The 17,587-nt window shown below is 37.1% G+C and overlaps 1 protein-coding gene across 4 annotated transcripts in view; it reads left to right on the forward strand.

The window, feature by feature from the left end:
* Positions 1–686: 686 nt before the first annotated feature.
* Positions 687–17,587, forward strand: part of Tcf12 (transcription factor 12) — a 356,155-nt gene continuing 339,254 nt past the window's right edge. For all 4 annotated transcript variants that reach the window (XM_026384772.2, XM_026384774.2, XM_026384775.2 and 1 more), the window contains exons 1-3: positions 687–944; positions 1,907–2,003; positions 2,983–3,055. In XM_026384772.2, coding sequence (XP_026240557.2) covers positions 1,929–2,003; positions 2,983–3,055 — 148 coding nt within the window. In that variant the 5' untranslated portion in view covers positions 687–944; positions 1,907–1,928. The remainder of the gene's footprint in view (positions 945–1,906; positions 2,004–2,982; positions 3,056–17,587) is intronic.

The raw sequence follows: 17,587 nt of genomic DNA on the forward strand, positions 1-17,587 counted from the left end.
GTGGAGTTTGAGAATCTGAAGTCCTTACTGCTTTGTGCGGTTTCAGGGAGGTTTTTACCCTTTCTTTTGCATTCGGCTAATTTGACCAGCCGCTCCTAAGCCCAGAGAAACAGAGGGCCGGCTCTCCCTTCCCCACGCGCGCAGCTTCCAAGCTAAGCGCCACGCAGACTCCCGGGACTAGGGCCTCCGGGCCCAGACCAGTGCGGCGTCCAGGGTCCAGCATGTCTTGCTAGGCGATGCAGCCTTCAGTGCTCTGCGGCCTCGGGCTCCGGATCCAGACGCTCCCAGGGCTCCAACTCCGTGATTCCACTTCGGGGCCCGAGACGTGGAGGGACCAGCGCGAGGAGGCGCCACGGCGCCCGTCTCCTTGCTCCCAAGAGGCCCCACAGAGGCGCCCTCGGCGGCGGGCTGCAGGGGCCTTGCCTCCGGGGTGCCTACGCGCGCTTCCCGCCCCTCCCCTCCCCTTCCCTTCCCTTCCCTCCCCGCCGGCCGCAACTCCGGCCCGCCTCACCCGACCGCGGGCTTTGTCCAGCGTCCGCACAGCGGCCCCTCCCCGTTTTCGCCGGCTCCGCCTCCCCGACCCCCCCAGTCAGCTCCACATCCTCGGCGCAGGAGGCGGCAGCCGGCAGGGGACGAAGGGGTTAACCAGAGGCTCTTCCCGGCGCGGAGGGATCCGGAGGCGAGCCGAGCGCGGTGCTGAGGCCGCCTCAGCGAAAAAAATGTCCGCCTGAGGAGACCCACAAGTTCTATTCGGGGGGACCGCCAGCCCGCCCCGGGAGGAAGGGGCGGCCAGGCCCGAGAGCCGCCTCCCCCGCCCGGACCCGAGAGCTCGCGCGGGCCAAAGTGAGCCGTGCCGCCGGGCGGTGCAAGGGGAAGCCCGAGTCCGCTCTCCCGGCCAAAGTGAACTTTAATCGGGGTGGTTGGATGCGGAGACGGGGCGGCAGGTAATTGCGGGTTGGCGAGCGGGAGGGAGACGGCGTGGCGGGGCTGGAAGCCCCTGCCGGACCTGGGGCGTCCCCGGCCCGCGCCCCAACTCCGCGCCCCATTGTACAGAGCCAAACCCGAGGTCCCCTCCAAGTTGGGGAGCGGAGTCGGGTGGAGGCGCGAGTCGCCGGCGGCCAGGCCCGCGGGCGGCGCGCTCGGCCTGCGCGCCCCGCTCGGCGCTCGGCTGGGGCCGGCACCCGGCTCCGGGGCGCGCGGGAGAGCGGACGGCTTCGGCCGCTGAGCCAGGCTCATTGTTCGGCAGGTCCGGGGCAGGGCAGCAAAAGTGGGAGGAGGCCGAGCCCGGGGAGAAGGACGCCCGGCGAGACCGAGACTAGTTGTTGGCGTTCCTGCTTTCTTTTTTAAAACGCCCCTTGGGCGCGCGGGGGGTGCTTTCCGACCCCCTGGGCCCGCCGGGGACGTCCGGGAGGCGGCGGCCGCAGACGTGGGCCTGCGAGCGGCGCGTTCGCTGCAACTTGTCAGTTCTATTGTTGCCGAGCGAGTGAGTCACTTCGTATCTCCCCTCGCCGCTGCTCCACTCTCTGGACGCCGAATTGCCCCTCACCCCTCCCCACCAGACCCCCGCCCCGGCCGGGCCCCGCGCGCCGAGCTCCCGGCGACTGCGCGGGTCAGGAGGGGCCGGGGAGGGGACCGGGACCAGCTCGGAAACTTGCGGGAGAGGCGGCGAGTTGCGGGAGCCACCGCGTCGCTCTCGGGCCGCGCCGAGGAACGCGTGGATTCAGGGACCCGGCGCGGGCGCTGAGCTCTCCCGCCCCCTGCTCGCGCCGTGGTGGGAAGGAGTGGGGGAATTGGAAGTCAGCTGGGCGCCCCCAGTGCTTTTCCTCCTCCCTTACGCCTCTTTCCATCCCCTCACACACTTTGGGCCTCGGTGGTCTCTCGCTCAGCCCGTTTTCCCCTGCCTTAGGACCTGCTAGAAGTGGCCGAAGATGAATTCCCAGCAGCAGCGCATGGCCGCTATAGGGACCGACAAGGAACTGAGCGACCTGCTGGACTTCAGTGCGGTAGGAAAGCGTTCTACGGCATCTTGGGGTTCTACTGAGGTTTACAAGGAAAAAAGCAAGCAGAAAAGAGGGGGGAAAGACCTAGACACTAGGCGGGGTGAACTCCATCTGTTTTGAGCAGTAGTTCTCAGGGCTGGAGTCCAGCTCCCCCAAGTTGGACACCTGAACTTTGATGTAATGTCTAGACTTGCAGATTTCAAACTTTAATGCCAGAGGGGTCGTTTGATTTAACCGGTTAAAAGAAGAACAATATAATCATGAGCTTTGGTTGAGTCATTCTTTGACCCTGATGATTATTAGTGATTTTAAACTGTATATAAAGACAAATTATTTTTTCTTCAACTCTTCTCACCATTTTCCTCCCTAAGATATGTTTATGGTACCTGAAAGATGTCAGCTGCAAGAAAGTGAATCCAGGGCTAAAATTTTCAGCTATTTGAGCCAGTACTTTTATTTTAAGGTGCACATACGGTAAACATGTATGCACTCTATCTGTAGTCTCAACCGGGAAATATCTTAAAAATATATGGTGAAACCACAGGGCTAGCTTGAATTTCTTTATCAGCTGCTATTAGAAGACAGGACTAATACCTGCTTTATAGGACTGTGTTATCCTTACTGTACATAGTAATTTCATTGGACATGATTCTGACTGTAAGTGCATATTAAGTAATGTTAATATAATGAGATTCACTTAGTTCCAAAGTGAAGATCATGGGTAGAAACTTACTATTTAAACTTAATTAAACCGGAATCTTTATGTAAATGACTGGGTTTTCAGAAAAGAATGTAGTCAGTTTTTTCCAAATAGTATTAGGAAACAGTATCAGTGTTTCCATTCTGAGTCTGAATGTATCTCCAATTTTATTTCAACTTCCCTATGAAATATAGTAACTAACTAATGACACTTGGTGGAATTTTATTTGCAAAGAATCTAGAAGAAGTCAGGATTAATAGATACATTTGGGTTATTTTGCAGATGTTTTCCCCACCTGTTAATAGTGGGAAAACCAGACCAACAACACTGGGAAGCAGTCAGTTCAGTGGATCAGGTAAGATGTCTAAAACTAGAAACTCATATTTTGGTGGTGTGACACATTTTAGTAAAAAAGTATGAAGCATTTTAGTATCTCTTTTCATGCCATTTTCTAGTGTGTCAAGTTAGAATTATAAATAAAAACAAAAAAGCATCAAACATGGACAGTTTGCTAAAGATTCATTGATTCATTTACAAGAAGTTGTTCATTTTCCTATGAATTTAAAATTGAAAATCATCTTGAGTTCAAAGGATTGTTTGAAACCTTTATATTTAGAAAAATGTCACAAAAAATGGTCCATGAGTGGTCTTTAAAACAAATTTTTTCATATATATATATATATGTAATTTGCTAAATTTTAACTCACTGTCACTAAACCTGGATTCTAAAAAAATGGTAAAATACTATTATTGATTATGTGTATACAATAATTGAGTCATGCGGTAATTAGTAAGATGTATTTATTTTAAAAGTTGGCTACTGGAAATTTATAAGTAACTAATTTCATGGGCAGTTATTTAAAATATTAATGGATGAAATGTTAGAAATGAATATAAACTTATGTTTTTTTAAATTACGTGTCTTAGGTGAATAAGTTCTGTCTGTTCTATATTCACATTACATTAGGGTAATGTTTATTAGATTCCTATTTCTATACCAATGCTGTTATCTTTGAATTTATTTTTGGTGTATTTATAACTATTCTGTTCCATTATTAGACATTCCATTTTTTTCTAACTTTTTTTAAAACTCATAATTTTAAAATTAATATTCCAGAATTAAAGTCCATTCTGATGTACAAAAGGCTATAATTTCTGTTTGAATTTATTCCTTGCTACTCAGAGAGATGGAAAATAGTAAAGCCATAGCAGCAGCATCATATGAAAACCAAGTGTCAGATCTCTGAGCTGAAATGCAGTAATTGCTTTTTGATCAGTGCTTTTTATTTACCCTAGTAAGCTGATAGTTGATTTCTTAAAATACTGTGAGAACAAAACACTGGGAATTTTAATAACTAATTTAACACTTTATTCCACTTCACATTTAAAAAATGTATCAGATCATACACTACTTTACTAAAATTCATTTTTAATTATGAAATTACAACTTGTGGGGAAAATATAGCATGCTATCTAGTATCTCAAATAAGTAAATCATTTTGTAGCCTAAAGGATAATAAAATATTACATTTGTTCAAAAGGATATCATGAAATGTTAGCCAAATCCCAACTCTTCTCTCATCTCCTTCCTTTTTACTGGTAATCATGTGAAATTTTACTGTTTTGGGGAATAGAAAAAAATTATAAATATAGAAGGTGGGTATAGTCTTGTGTTTTGAAGGCATTTTGGTTTTTACAACTAAGAATTCATTTTCAGGAACTTTCAAATTGCCTTTGTCTAACCTTGTATATTTCCTTCAATGAGTAGTGATATTATTTTATACTGTTCTTACTTATGTTTGGATAGTATATATTTTTTGAAGATAGATGCATGGAAAATATATTTAACTGGATACTTAATGAGAACTAGGACTTGGACTTCAGAAACTTGCTATTATAAATTCTTTCCAATTTTAGAATAAGAACAATTATATCAATAATTATAGTCTGTGAAATTAAAAAGTGTTTAAACTCAAATGTAGATTGCAAGCATGGCATTGGAGTTGCTAGCTTCCTTTTATTGCATTACACAAAGAATGTTATTCTGTTTTGTAGAAGTGGTCACACTTGATTCTTTGGAGTAGGAGATTTTTAGCTTTATCATTTGTCTATTGAAAGTTTGAACTTAAACACCTGTATTCAGTGGACATGGAAATATTTACCTGGGTGGTTTGTTTTAAATTCCCCCCAAAATTATAATAAAATAAGCTGTGACCTTCAAAGTTAGTGAGTGGATTTAAATTTAAGAAGAGAAAAATGGTATGTGATTATTTTATGTCAAATATAGGGTAGATAAGGCTTTACTATAGCCATTTTTTATCTTAAAGTGAATGTCTAAGAGAAATTGACAGAGTAATATTTTATTTATATTTTTTATATACTTTATTGACATATGAATAATCTTGTGCCCTGATTTCAGAGGATATTATGTAATACATTGTAATGCCTGTTTATTTGCAGCATGTAAGGAGCTAAAGAACTGATTTTTGCTTTTGAAGTGCTACTATAAAGATTAGAGTTTTTTTGTCTTTGAAAAACAATTTGCAAAATCTTATGCCTTTTTCTTTTTGAAGATGATAATTTAACATTGTGCAGTATAGTTTTCTCTTGATTATTTATTTGTCCTTTTAGAGAATGTCTTAATTTCATAGTAGATTGTTTTTGAGAAATAGTATATAAGACTTTTGGAATTTTTTTAGCTGAAAGCATACAGTATATATTATAGTATGTGATATTATCTGTATCTTACTTCTAAAGCAAAGCAACTTATATGATAGCTGACACTTCGTCAAAAGTTATATAAAAGATATACTTACTATTTTTCATCTCCAAGAGTTTATTAGTGTTATTTCTTCATCAAGGTATTAATTTCTTTTGTAGTATAGTTTCATTGTGAATTTATCCATTTGCTGTGTGAGGTGTTCTCTAGTGACCTTGAGAAAAGTGTTTCTGTGGAAGTGAAAGGTGAGGTATTCTATTAAGGCAGTATATAGAAAGAAAGTTTGTGGAAAGGATTGATAAAATGGATATGGTTCAGGTATTTAATTCTCCTAACCCCCAACTTTAGGGTTTGAGTATGCAGATTAAAAAAATATATTAGATTAAGTATTTGAATGTTTTCTGAAAATTTCCTTTGTATTTTAATCCAAGTAGTAAGAGACGTTGGAGGGGAGTGGTATAATTTTATAAGCCATTTGTATTGATTGAGTTTGTCTTTCATGCTTCTATCTAGAAAGTTACTTTAACTAGGAGGTTAAAGTTTTCCTTTTCCTTTTTCAAATTAGACTTTTGTAATAGTATAAGTTTCATCTTAAGAGTTTTGGGAACTATTTTAAGAAATATCTTCTCGTAATTTTTAAATTTAAAAAGAAATACAGTTTATCATTCTTCAGTTATTGATCAGTTGGAGTGAGGAGGATATTCAGAGATACATAGTTTTTTAAAAACATATTGATGTAAGGCCAGAAAAATATTAATGAATTCTCATTAATTGCTTTTCAGTGACTTTTTTAAATTAAACTTTTTGTTTTGAGATAATTATAGATTCAATGCAGTTATAAGAAGCAATACAGAAATCCTGTGTAACCTTTACTCATTTGCCTGCAATGGTAACATCTTGCTAAACTGTAGTACAATATCACAATGAGGTTATTAATAGTGATACAATCAAGACAAAAAAACTGTTCCATATCACAAGGATTCCTGATGCTGCCCTTTTATAATTGCATTCTCTTCTCAGATAATTAAAAATCTGTGGTAAGATTATTAAATACCTATACATCATATTAAGCATATTAAGATTATTAAATGTCTACTTGCCCTAGTAAACATTTCAGATTGCTGTAGCGTTATTTGAATTTACCAAGAAAAAAAAATAAGAGAAAACCAAAATTTTACTAATGTGTTTTTAAGGTGAACTACAGTAGAATAGGAATGGTGATTTTTTTTTTTTTTTAAATAGAAGGAAAACTAGGTTTGGCCTTTCCTTTAAGGTATTTTAATGTTTGTTATGTATAGGGTGTGGGTCATATTATATATACACTGTGTTGAAATTTATAGTTATAAACTATAATTTTTAGTTATATATATTTGTTATAATTTAAACTTGTTAGACATTTGCTCTGTGTAAACTATAGTGATGAATGAGAGTAACTGCATAGTCAGCAGGGATGTGGTGGAAAATATATTTTAAAATAAATATGGTAAGCTATTAATAGATCATTTAAAGGAAAAGTTAAGTAGCAGAGGAAAAGTTAAGTAGCAAAGGGGTCTTTTAGTGACAACTTACATGTGAAAATACAAATGGAAAACTGAAACTAGGGACAAGATTATACCCATGAGTAGAATGTATTCTTTAGAACAATTCCTATAATGTTCAAGCTATTGTGGATCTAATGGATTTGAAAAATGACTTGATTAGATCACAGCATTTTAGATACTTATTGTATGTAGGGAAGCATAGCTGTATTGATGTTTTTTTGTCTGTTTTCATAAACAGTCTAAATAAAAACTCTTTTTTTTTTCTTAAACTATCCTATGGTATATTGTCTTCTTTGAGTTTTAAGATTTAGATTCTCTTGGAATGGGAAGATAAAGATGATCTAAGATATTCAACCATGAATATAAGAACAGTTGTTTTCACACTTTGTATTTAACAAGGCAGTATAGAATATATTCTTTTATTAAAACCAGATACCCTTTTCTGTTCTTGAGCAATTGATAATTATTCGTGAATGTTACTGGCTGCTTTATGTTATTGAAATCTGGTAACCTGAAGATAAAATGTAGAATTGTAAAGTAAATTTCTGTAACAAAAATGTCAGAAACTGCACATTAATGTAATTTCAGTTAAATTCGTAAGAATCAATATGTGCCATAGATTCAGGGAACAGGCTTAAGGAATACTCAGAAGTTTTGAATTCAGAGTTGACTTGTGAAGGAGATAATGGAAAATGAATTAGGAAAAAGAACTGGCCTCTCAGGTGTGGATTAGCCTGAGGAGATACTCAGAAATGGAATTTGGCTCCATCTAAGGCCCTGTACAGTTTGGAGAAAGAGAAGCTGGTTTGTATTGACACCATTCCTGAATTCATGTCATATTCTGTTACCTGGAATGATTTTGCATGAGTTTACATACACATTTTATCACTTGTTAACTGGTTGATCTTGGGTAAGCTACTTAACCTCTCTGTGTTTCTGTTTCTTAATTTGTAAAGGAGTACTAACAATATAGCTATGCATGTGAGGTTGTTATGAAGATTAAATGAGCTAATACACTTAATGCTCCAAGAACACTAAATGGCATAGAGTGAATTATTAGTGGGGAGGCTATAGAATAAAGAAAACATTTGTTTATTCAGGAGACTTTTGTGGTTATTCAGGGATGAGCTGCTGGTAAAGGTTTGAATTTTATGTTAGTATAGAAAGTAGAAAGGAAAAATACTAGGAGTAAAGGATTGATAGACTATGAAGGGTTGAATTCCTGTAGGTAAGAAAAATGACTCAAGGTTGTAGTTATGACACGATTGGAAAATGGAGCACTGGAAATAATGAAAATGCTGAATTGTTCTGAGCATTTTAAATTTTATACAACTGGTCTGGGGATGTAGCTCAGGAGTAAAGTGCTTGCCTAGAATGTGTGAGGCCATGGATTCAGTCCCCAGCATCAAAACAAAACAAACAGATAAAATAATCACAAGGCCTCAGACTCTTGGCTAATTTGGGGATTTATGAGGAAGGATGGTGGGAGATAAAGATCTTACTGCTGCTTATAAATTAATACATAGTTGTCATTGTAAAGAAAACTGGGGAATAGAAAAAGCAACATGGAAAGGAAAAAAACCCTTATTTTACTATCCAGAGAAAATCGTTATGTTTTCATTTTTTTCCCCCTATAGTCCTGATTTTTTTTCCCTGATAGATAGCAAAAGTGAGATCTTAATGATAGTTTCATTTTCTGTACTGCTTTTTAATTTCACTTAATATTTTATCATTAATATTTTCTCGTATTACTAAAGATTCTTTATAAAGTTGGATTAAAATTGTTATATGCAGTTGTTTGGGATTGATATTGCATAACTGAAGTCAGTTCTTTATTGCTTGACATTTCAGAATTTTGTTTATTAATTTATAATTAATGTGGTAATGAACACCTTTTTGTATGGACATACATTTTTACCCAATTTACATTTGTTTTTTTTGGATAGAAGACATAGACTATGTTTTTGTGCCTTTAAGTTATAATTAAAGCTGAGTGAATGAATTCCTTAAGGAAATGCACTCAGGGAGATAAATGATTAGGCCAAGAATTGACATTAGTGCTGGAGTTAGGTGTATAAAATTAGTGACTTTGGTTGATTTTTTTTTTTTTTTAATATTTTTAGCTGTAAATGGACATCTTTATTTTTTTATGTGGTGCTGAGAATTGAACCCAGTGCCTCACACTTGCTAGGCAAGCACTCTACCACTGAGCCACAACTCCAGCCCTTTTTTTTTTGTAATATTTATTTTTTAGGTGTAGATGGACACTACACAATGCCTTTATTTTTATGTGGTGCCAAGGATCGAACCTGGGTCCCTCCTGTGCTAGGCGAAGGCTCTACCGCTGAGCCACAATCCCAGCCCCTTTGGTTGATTATTTAATGTAAAAATATAAATTTTTATTAACATATGAAAGGTAGATGATGACATTTGGTACACATTTGTATTTTTGTATAAAAGGGTGTGCCATGACTAGAGAGGGAATTCCTTTCATTCTCTGTGTTTTTTAAATTGGAGTGGAAATCTAATTGGAGTCTTGTCAGTAAGACTTGAATTTTTTACTTTTTATGAGAGATGCAATGTTGTGTGGTAGGAAGAGTTGAATTTAGGAGCCAGACAACTGGTTTGGAATTAGTATTTTGCAACTGATTAGCTATAGGGTCATAGACAAATCATTTGCCTTAAATTTCTCATTTGTGAAAGGGGAATTATAATACCTACCTTTGGAATCCTTGTGAGATTTAAATAAATGAGAGTATCTATGTTTTGCCTGCCACGCTCTGCCATGTTAGCTACTTCAAAAATGATCACTACACATTATTATGTGGCATCTTCTTAAGTAAAACTTTAGAAGTTACGTGATAACAATAATAATAGCCAGTGTCAATTGAATTACTATTGTATGTTAGGCATTATACTAAGTAATTTATAGACATTATCTCATTTCGTGTTGGAGAAAATGAAACGCTTTGTTGGTAGTAATGGTGAGAAAATGTCCTCACGTGGACAGCATATCAAAATTTCCTTTTAAAAAATTTTTTTTTAGTTTAGTAGATGAACACACAGTATCTTTATTTATTTTTATGTGGTGCTGGGGTTTGAACCCAGTGCGTCACACATGTGAGGCAAGTTAGGGGCTGAACTACAGCCCCAGCCCCCAAATTGCTTTTTTTTTAATATTAGTTTTTTAGTTGTAGATGGACACAATACCTTTGTATTATGAATCTGAAAAGTAATCAAGGATGAGTAGTTGTGAAAGGTCATCAGGTACCTAAGAACTTTACTTACCTTTCTTCCTTCTTTTAGTTGATTGTTGATTTCTTCTTAATCCTATCTTTTTCTTTTTTTTTTTTTTGGTGGTGGTGGGGGTAAGATTGAACTCGGGGGCACTTGACCACTCAGCCACATCTCCACCCCTATTTTGTATTTTATTTAGGGACAGAGTTTCACTGAGTTACTTAGCTCCTTGCTTTGAATTTGCCATCCTTCTGCCTCAGCCTCCTGAGCTGGTGGGATTACAGGCTTGCACTACATGCCTGGCTTTAATGCTGTTATTTGTAGATGAGGTATGGTAGCATATAGAATGGTGAATAGAATGTGTATGCCTTTTGAAAATGTTCTGCAATGCTTAGGCATCACCATTATTAAAATGTAGTGTTTTCTCTACATTTTTTCCACCTACTTAAAATTCTGAAATGAGGTATAAAAAAAAATAAGATAAAAATTATGTGACCTGAAAGGACAGAATAGCTGGGAGACAGGAGACAGGTTGAAGAGAATGTTAAGAGTCTCCAGGATAGGACTTTTCTTCTCCTTCTCCTTCTTTCTCTCTCTTTGTTTTTTTTTTTTTGTGGTGCTGGGGATTGAGCCCAAGGCCTTGTACATGCTAGGTGTGGTTGAACATTTGTTTAACGAGCTACATCTCCAGCTTGTCCACTTTTCTTCCTAATGGCAGAGGATAAGAGACATAAACTCCATTAGTAGCCTGAAGCAACATGTTGCAAGTCAGCAGAAGAAATCTTATCTTAAATATTAATGCACATTTTACTTTCTATGTAGCATAAACATATATGTCACAGAATATACATGTTTTTTTGTTAACCATCAGTAAAACAAGTTCTGAAGATGTGTTTTGCTTGGCTTGTGGCACCATCATCTTCCCCTTGTTTTTCTTTGTATTTTGGGAGTAGGGACAGGGTCAAATGGGATACTGGCCTATACTATCCCTAGCAGGAAACCCAGTTCTGAAGCATATTCTTTAGTTGTCTTTATTTCTGAACTTTTTCTACTCCTACAGAAGCCTATGATTAGGGAGAAAATTGTTTCTGTAGGGAGGAAGCTGTTATTTCCATAAACTAAAACGCAGATAGATTTGTTAGTAATGTAACTTATTTGAGCCTGTTTTCTTTTCTCCAGCCAGATCATCCTATAACTTTTTAACATACCCTACTTAGGAAGAAAATGTATATTTTTGTTTGTTTGTTTTTTGTGGCACTGGTGATTGAACCCAGGACCTTGCACTCACTAGGCAAGGGCTTTACCACTGAGCTACATACCCAGTCCTGAAAATGTATTTTTTTATAGAGAGAATCACATTTTTTGTATGTTCAAAATGCTCTTTTGTGTTCCAGGTAAAAAATGTGCTCTCATAAACACCATGGTGAGTCATTCAAGCTACTGTAAATTGCTTGGGTACTAAAAGATCACCTTTAAAGATCGTACAGAAATGAGAATAGATAAGAAATTGTTTAAATTTTTATTGCATTGACTCAGGGATGAAGTCTTCAAAATATTTTAGTAAAACAATTTGAGACAAGAGACGGGACAGAAATTATTACTTAAAAAAATTTTAACCAATACCATACCTTACTATATTTTTGGTTATTAAAATTTGAGAAATTTGGTTCAAGATGTCATTTTGCCATCACTATTTCAGATATTAAGAAGGTACATGAATTTGAACTAAGGGTTTTCTCTGAATTTGTCATAATTAGACTGATGAAACAATATTCTGGTTACGAAATGGAAGTCTTTCTGTAGGCTGTCCTCTCAAAAATTGTTTATTTGCTCCTATTAGTTCTGCCAGTGAGCTGGTGAGCAGGATCAACTTATAATTACTTCTCCACTACTTCATTGGTGTCTAATGTAGAGAACACAGGTTTGACTTGATCTGAGGCTGCTCCAGTCAACAAGCAAATGTGCTGCTGTTCTCAGCAAGAGGTGGGAGCCTTGGTGGGGCATGGAGTGGGAATCCCTGCTAGGAGGGATTATCATATCAACTGGAGGAGCTTTCATCCTGGAGGCATATGTTATTGTTTGAGGTTCTTGGGAGTAATTAAGAGGTTTGCTTGTGTCACTGGAGAGGAAAAAATCTAGGCTTTGAACTTAATTGTGGAAGCATAGTTTGTCCACAAGTGAATCTGAGCTTATATGGTCACTTGTAGAGCAGGAGTAAGATCTTTTTTTTTTCTGACTGGAATATTTCCTGATTGGAAGCCCTGTTATATCCAGCTCACTTTGTCATTTGCTCAGTGTCCCACTTGCTTACATGCCTCCTGTTGACATGTTTTTCATGTTGATCTGTTTTGGGAACTGTTTTTCGATGTGATCCTGCTTTGAAATAAAGTTAAAGAATGTTTCATATTGAATCTCTTGATGGCAATATGTAGATAGATTGAATTGACTGTAACTTTCCAGCTATGCAGGTAATTATAGCTGTTTCAAGACTATCTTGAAATATCTTTTTTTAAAAAGGGTTTTGTTATTTTGTTGTAGATGGACATAATACCATTATTTCATTAATTTATTTTTATGTGGTTCTGAGTATTGAACCCAGTGCCTCATACATGCTAGGCAAGTGCTCTGCCAATGAGCTACAACCACAGCTCCTATCTTAAATATCTTGGTAGTGTTTCTCATGGAAGTATCAGCTAGTTCTTTTTATTTTAGATGATAGCATGTATTATTATTTGTTGAGACTTTTTTTTTTTCCTTCCAAAGAGTGACAATCCCTGAACTAAAAATTTTGAAACCCAAAAAAGGTGTAAGCAAGAATTTTCCCATAAATTCAGCATAAACTTTTGCTAGCAATATCTGGTTTTACCTAAAGGGAGGCTGTATTTATTTTGTAATTATTTTCCTAATTACTGTGTAGTTATCAGGTACTGGGAATGATTTGTAACTTACGATTTATGTACTGTATTAAGTTGAATTCTAAAACCCACCTGATCCAGTGAATTTCAGAAAAGGAATTAGGGAGATACACCCCTCACCTCCATATTGCTTTAAACTCACAATAAAGAAATTCTTTGGTACTGAAAGTATAGACTAGGAACTTTATTATTTTAAATAAAGAAAAATTGTGAAAAGCTTGTTCATATAAGGTGATCTTCTCAGATTATTGGCTTTTTTAGGTTGAACTTTGTTTTGTGTAGTTCACCTAATATGTTGATTTAGGGAGTCAAATTCTGTTTTGAGGAGAAATGAACTTTCTCATCTTTTGGACCCAGGAGTACACTGATAATTCTCTAGTCAGTTAAAGCACACAGGGAAATCTTTGGGGTACTATATGGAGAGTCAAATTGTTTTCATTGGTTCCTCATTGTGTGTGTGTGTGTGTGTATGTATATATAACACCAGCGTTAGATGATCCCTCTAAAAAGGAAGCCTCAATCTTGACCATACCCTTTGTGAAGTTTGAATACTGCCTGGGAGTATAGACAAGAGAATTCTACCAAGCTCCAGTGAGCTTCATGATGAAAAAGTGGAGCTAAGGTACTTATTTGTAGATAAAATCATTCTTTAGTGAATTTTATTTCCTTTTATACAGGGAAGCACTTTTCAGACCAATAGTATAATGTTTAGTCCTAAAATACCCTCATTATAATAACCCTTATTAAAAACAAGTTGTGGGCTGGGGTCACAGTGGTAGAGTGCTTGCCTAGCACATGTGAAGCACTGAGTTTGATCCTCAGCACTACACAATAATAAATAAAGTCATTGTGTCCATCTACAACTAAAGAAAAATATTAAAAACAAACAAACAAACAAGTGTGGCTCAGTGGTGGAGATTTGCCCCACATGTATGAGACACTGGGTTCAGTCCTCAGCACTACATAAAAATAAAATAAAGGCATTGTATCCATTTACAACTAAAAATATTAAAAACAAACAAGTTGTGATTCTAATGAGTGAAATTTTTCCTCAGGAGCCTGCTATTGGCCCAGTTCCACTGCTATTTAATGTAAACTGTGAAAATAGTAATGAAGTATGTAAAAACTAGTTTGTCATAGTCTGTTTTGAGAGACAGACCGGTAACCTGTTTTTGACTTTTCTGTTTGCTTTGTAAGCTTGTTCACTATAGTGTTCCCAGTGTTATTGTTCCAAGAACCATGATACAACCACAATACAAATAGTCCACTTAAGGTTTACACCTGTACTGTAGGAACACAAAACAGGAGGTACAACCAGGGTCTGTCTTGTCTTCATATTTATATAACCCCTTTTGTCAAGCTTAAGAGCAGTGCTATAGTGAGCAGACTCCATTTATGTTAAGTTAGACTCTAGAGACTTGCAGAACAAGTTGTAATGGCAGTAGGACTTTGCCCAGTGAATGATTGGGAGAAGGGGAGTAGTCTTACTCTTAAAAAAAAAAAAAAATCAATAATGATAAAACACTTCATAAATATTTACTCATACACTGTTTATTTCAAAATTCTTATAGGAAGTTGGTAACTGTTCATTTTACAGAGGAAATAGAGAAGTCAACAGTGATATACATTTGCCTGTGGTTTCTTATTGCCCCTCAGAAGTAGCAAACTGATCAGTTGTAGTTGCACCTGCACTGATACCAATCTACACTACAGTACGGTTTGTCTTGAAGAGGAATTTAATATCTTTAGAAATCTCAAAATTTTTTTGTAACAAGAGTCTTAAATAGGGTGATGTTTCTCCAAAAGAAAGTACTTCAAGATTTATTTTTATTAAGAAAACTTACCAAAAGCTTCTAAAAATAGTTATTTTTTATTATGTAAAGATATTTAATATAATTTTTTACAAGCTGATATCTTTAGGAGAGTAATTCTTTTTGTGTTCGGTCTTTTATTGTTCAGCTCTCTTTAGGTTTTGTGTTTTGGAAAGAAGATGAAATTTGATAGGTATAAGATATTGGGATGTTCATACCTATTATTTAGTTGAGGCTGTGGATAAGAATGGTCACATCTCCCTTTGGAATAAATTCCTAATGCTTTCTTTAAGAGCTATCTTAAATGGTAATGACAAGCATAGGTGGTAGGTGCTACAGTAGAACTGAAGACTTTGGAATGTATGGCTAGGGTTCTTGAACTCAGGAACTTCTGTGTTCTTTTTATCTTAATGTTCATCTGTTTTTTGCATGTTTTGGATTACTGGGGATTGAACCCAGGAGTGCTTTACCCTATATGCCTAGCCCCTTTTATTTTTAAAGTCAGGTTGCTTAGGGACTTTCTAAGTTGCTGAGTCTGGCCTCAAACTTTGGATCGTCCTGCTTCAGCCTCCTGAGTTGCTGGGATTATAGATATGTACCACCATGCTTGGCTTGTTTTATGTATATTAGTCAGATTATAAACTTTCTGAAAGCAATGATGCTATTTTCCACTTGTATTTTTGTAAAGTACCCTGAGTTGAGGTCAGTAAACACTTGGTGACTGTTTGATTTAGGTTTAGGGGTGGGTGATAGGTTGGTGAAAGAAAGATTAAATTCCTTAACTTACATTTTTCTTTCTTTCCTGGCACCAGCTGCATGGTGAGGCTTAAAAGAAATTTACATAGGTTCGCTCACTCTGGAGACATGAGTTATATATTTATTTACAGTGGTTTACCTGTTCTCTTATTTCTTCTGCAAAGATCTCAGCCCATCCAGGACTCTTACATTTAAACATCAAGGATGAACAGGAAGTGGCCAAGTGGTAAAGCCATTGAGGTTTTATGTGAATACAGCTGGCTCTAGAGAACCACAGCCAGCTCTGGCTCTGAGAAGCAGAGAGAAGTGATACTTTCATAGTGTTTTCTTTTCACAGGGTGTGTGGCACATTTGTTCTTTAGTAATATTAGCTTGTAGGGAGATTGACTTGTCTGATTCTGGGCTTACTTGGCCAGAGGAACTCTGTTTTATGAGGGTTGTAGGGACTATTATACTACAGTCTGGAAACCAGTAGATGGCTAGAATTTTGCAAGTTATACTTTTCCTAATACCCTGATTTTTGCCAATTGATTTGGGCCAGGGAGAGCAGGTTGTATAATCTTCCTTTATAATAATGTGGGGAAGTATTGTAGGATTAGAAGAAGATAGCTTTGTTTTGCGGAACTCTCATTTTCCTGCTTTGTTTGTGATAGGAAAGTGAACTTTTGCTTAATGCTATAAATAATGTTTGGTTTTAGGTTTTGGGGCCACAATTGCTTTTGTTGATTGCAGAAAATATGTATATGTGTGTATATACACATACATATATAACATTTTTATACATGATTAGAAATGTACACATATTTGCATGTATATACAATAGTAAAATATTAAATATGACTAATTTTAAATATTAAGAATTAAAAAATACGCATATGTGTAATATGTATGCATATGTATTTTAAATACTCAATATATTTATATTTAATATATAATTTAATATACATATGCACATACATACGCATAGAAAGGCATATATACATGTAATATTTTAAAAATGTTTTTATGTGTGTGAGCTGGGGATCAGACCCAAGGCCTCCTGTTTGCTAAGCAAGCACTCTACCAGTGAGCCATACCATGAGATCTAGTCATGATATCTTTGGCAATTGTGTCTTTTATCTTTTTATCTTTTGTTTTGTTTCAATTAGGAATTAAGGTGATCAGTCTGATGTAATTTGTAGTTAAAATGTTACCCTTATGCAGAATTTCTTTATTTTGGAAAGCTTCAGTTAAAAAGAGTTTTATCAATAGAAATTTAGGACTCTATTAAGCTGGAGGTGTGATAAAGACAATAAAAATTCCATCTCATAATCTTCCTCTGAAGAAGCATTGTGCATTGGAAGCTGCTCTCTGATTGAAGGCCACTTAATCTGAGATATTGGCTGCTAGAATACTTTTTTTTTTTTGTCTCAATTCTTAAATAGTGTTCCATTTGAAATATGTAAAATATATTTTCTGATGTAGTCCGACAGATAGTTTCTTATTTCAAACAGTAACTTTCATTGCTTGTAAAACCTGCAGATTTCTGGGACTCCACCTTGACAGGCTTAATGTTGATTTTCAGATTTCTGAAAATGCCCATTGCTCCCTGTGAAAGGAGCAGGTTTGCATTTATTCAGTGATTCTAAGATGAGATAATTGGTATTTTTATGATATGAATGGAGGCTTTGTGTTTTTGAATTTTGTGAAACAAAGCTGTGTTTGTAAACACATTTCAAAAAATATAAATGACACTTTTTGGTGAAGATGTTCACTGAATAGCAAGAAAGTTCAGAAAAGGGAGCTTTTGTTAACATTTAATAATAATCTGACTGTTTTCATTGACTATCTCACTGATGTTTAAAGAGTACCTGATTTTTAGAACTTTTTGCATTGAAAATAATCTTTAGACTGGGTTAGGGTAGTAAA

Source organism: Urocitellus parryii, chromosome 6 (genome assembly GCF_045843805.1).
Source record: "Urocitellus parryii isolate mUroPar1 chromosome 6, mUroPar1.hap1, whole genome shotgun sequence".
Lineage (NCBI taxonomy): Eukaryota > Metazoa > Chordata > Mammalia > Rodentia > Sciuridae > Urocitellus > Urocitellus parryii.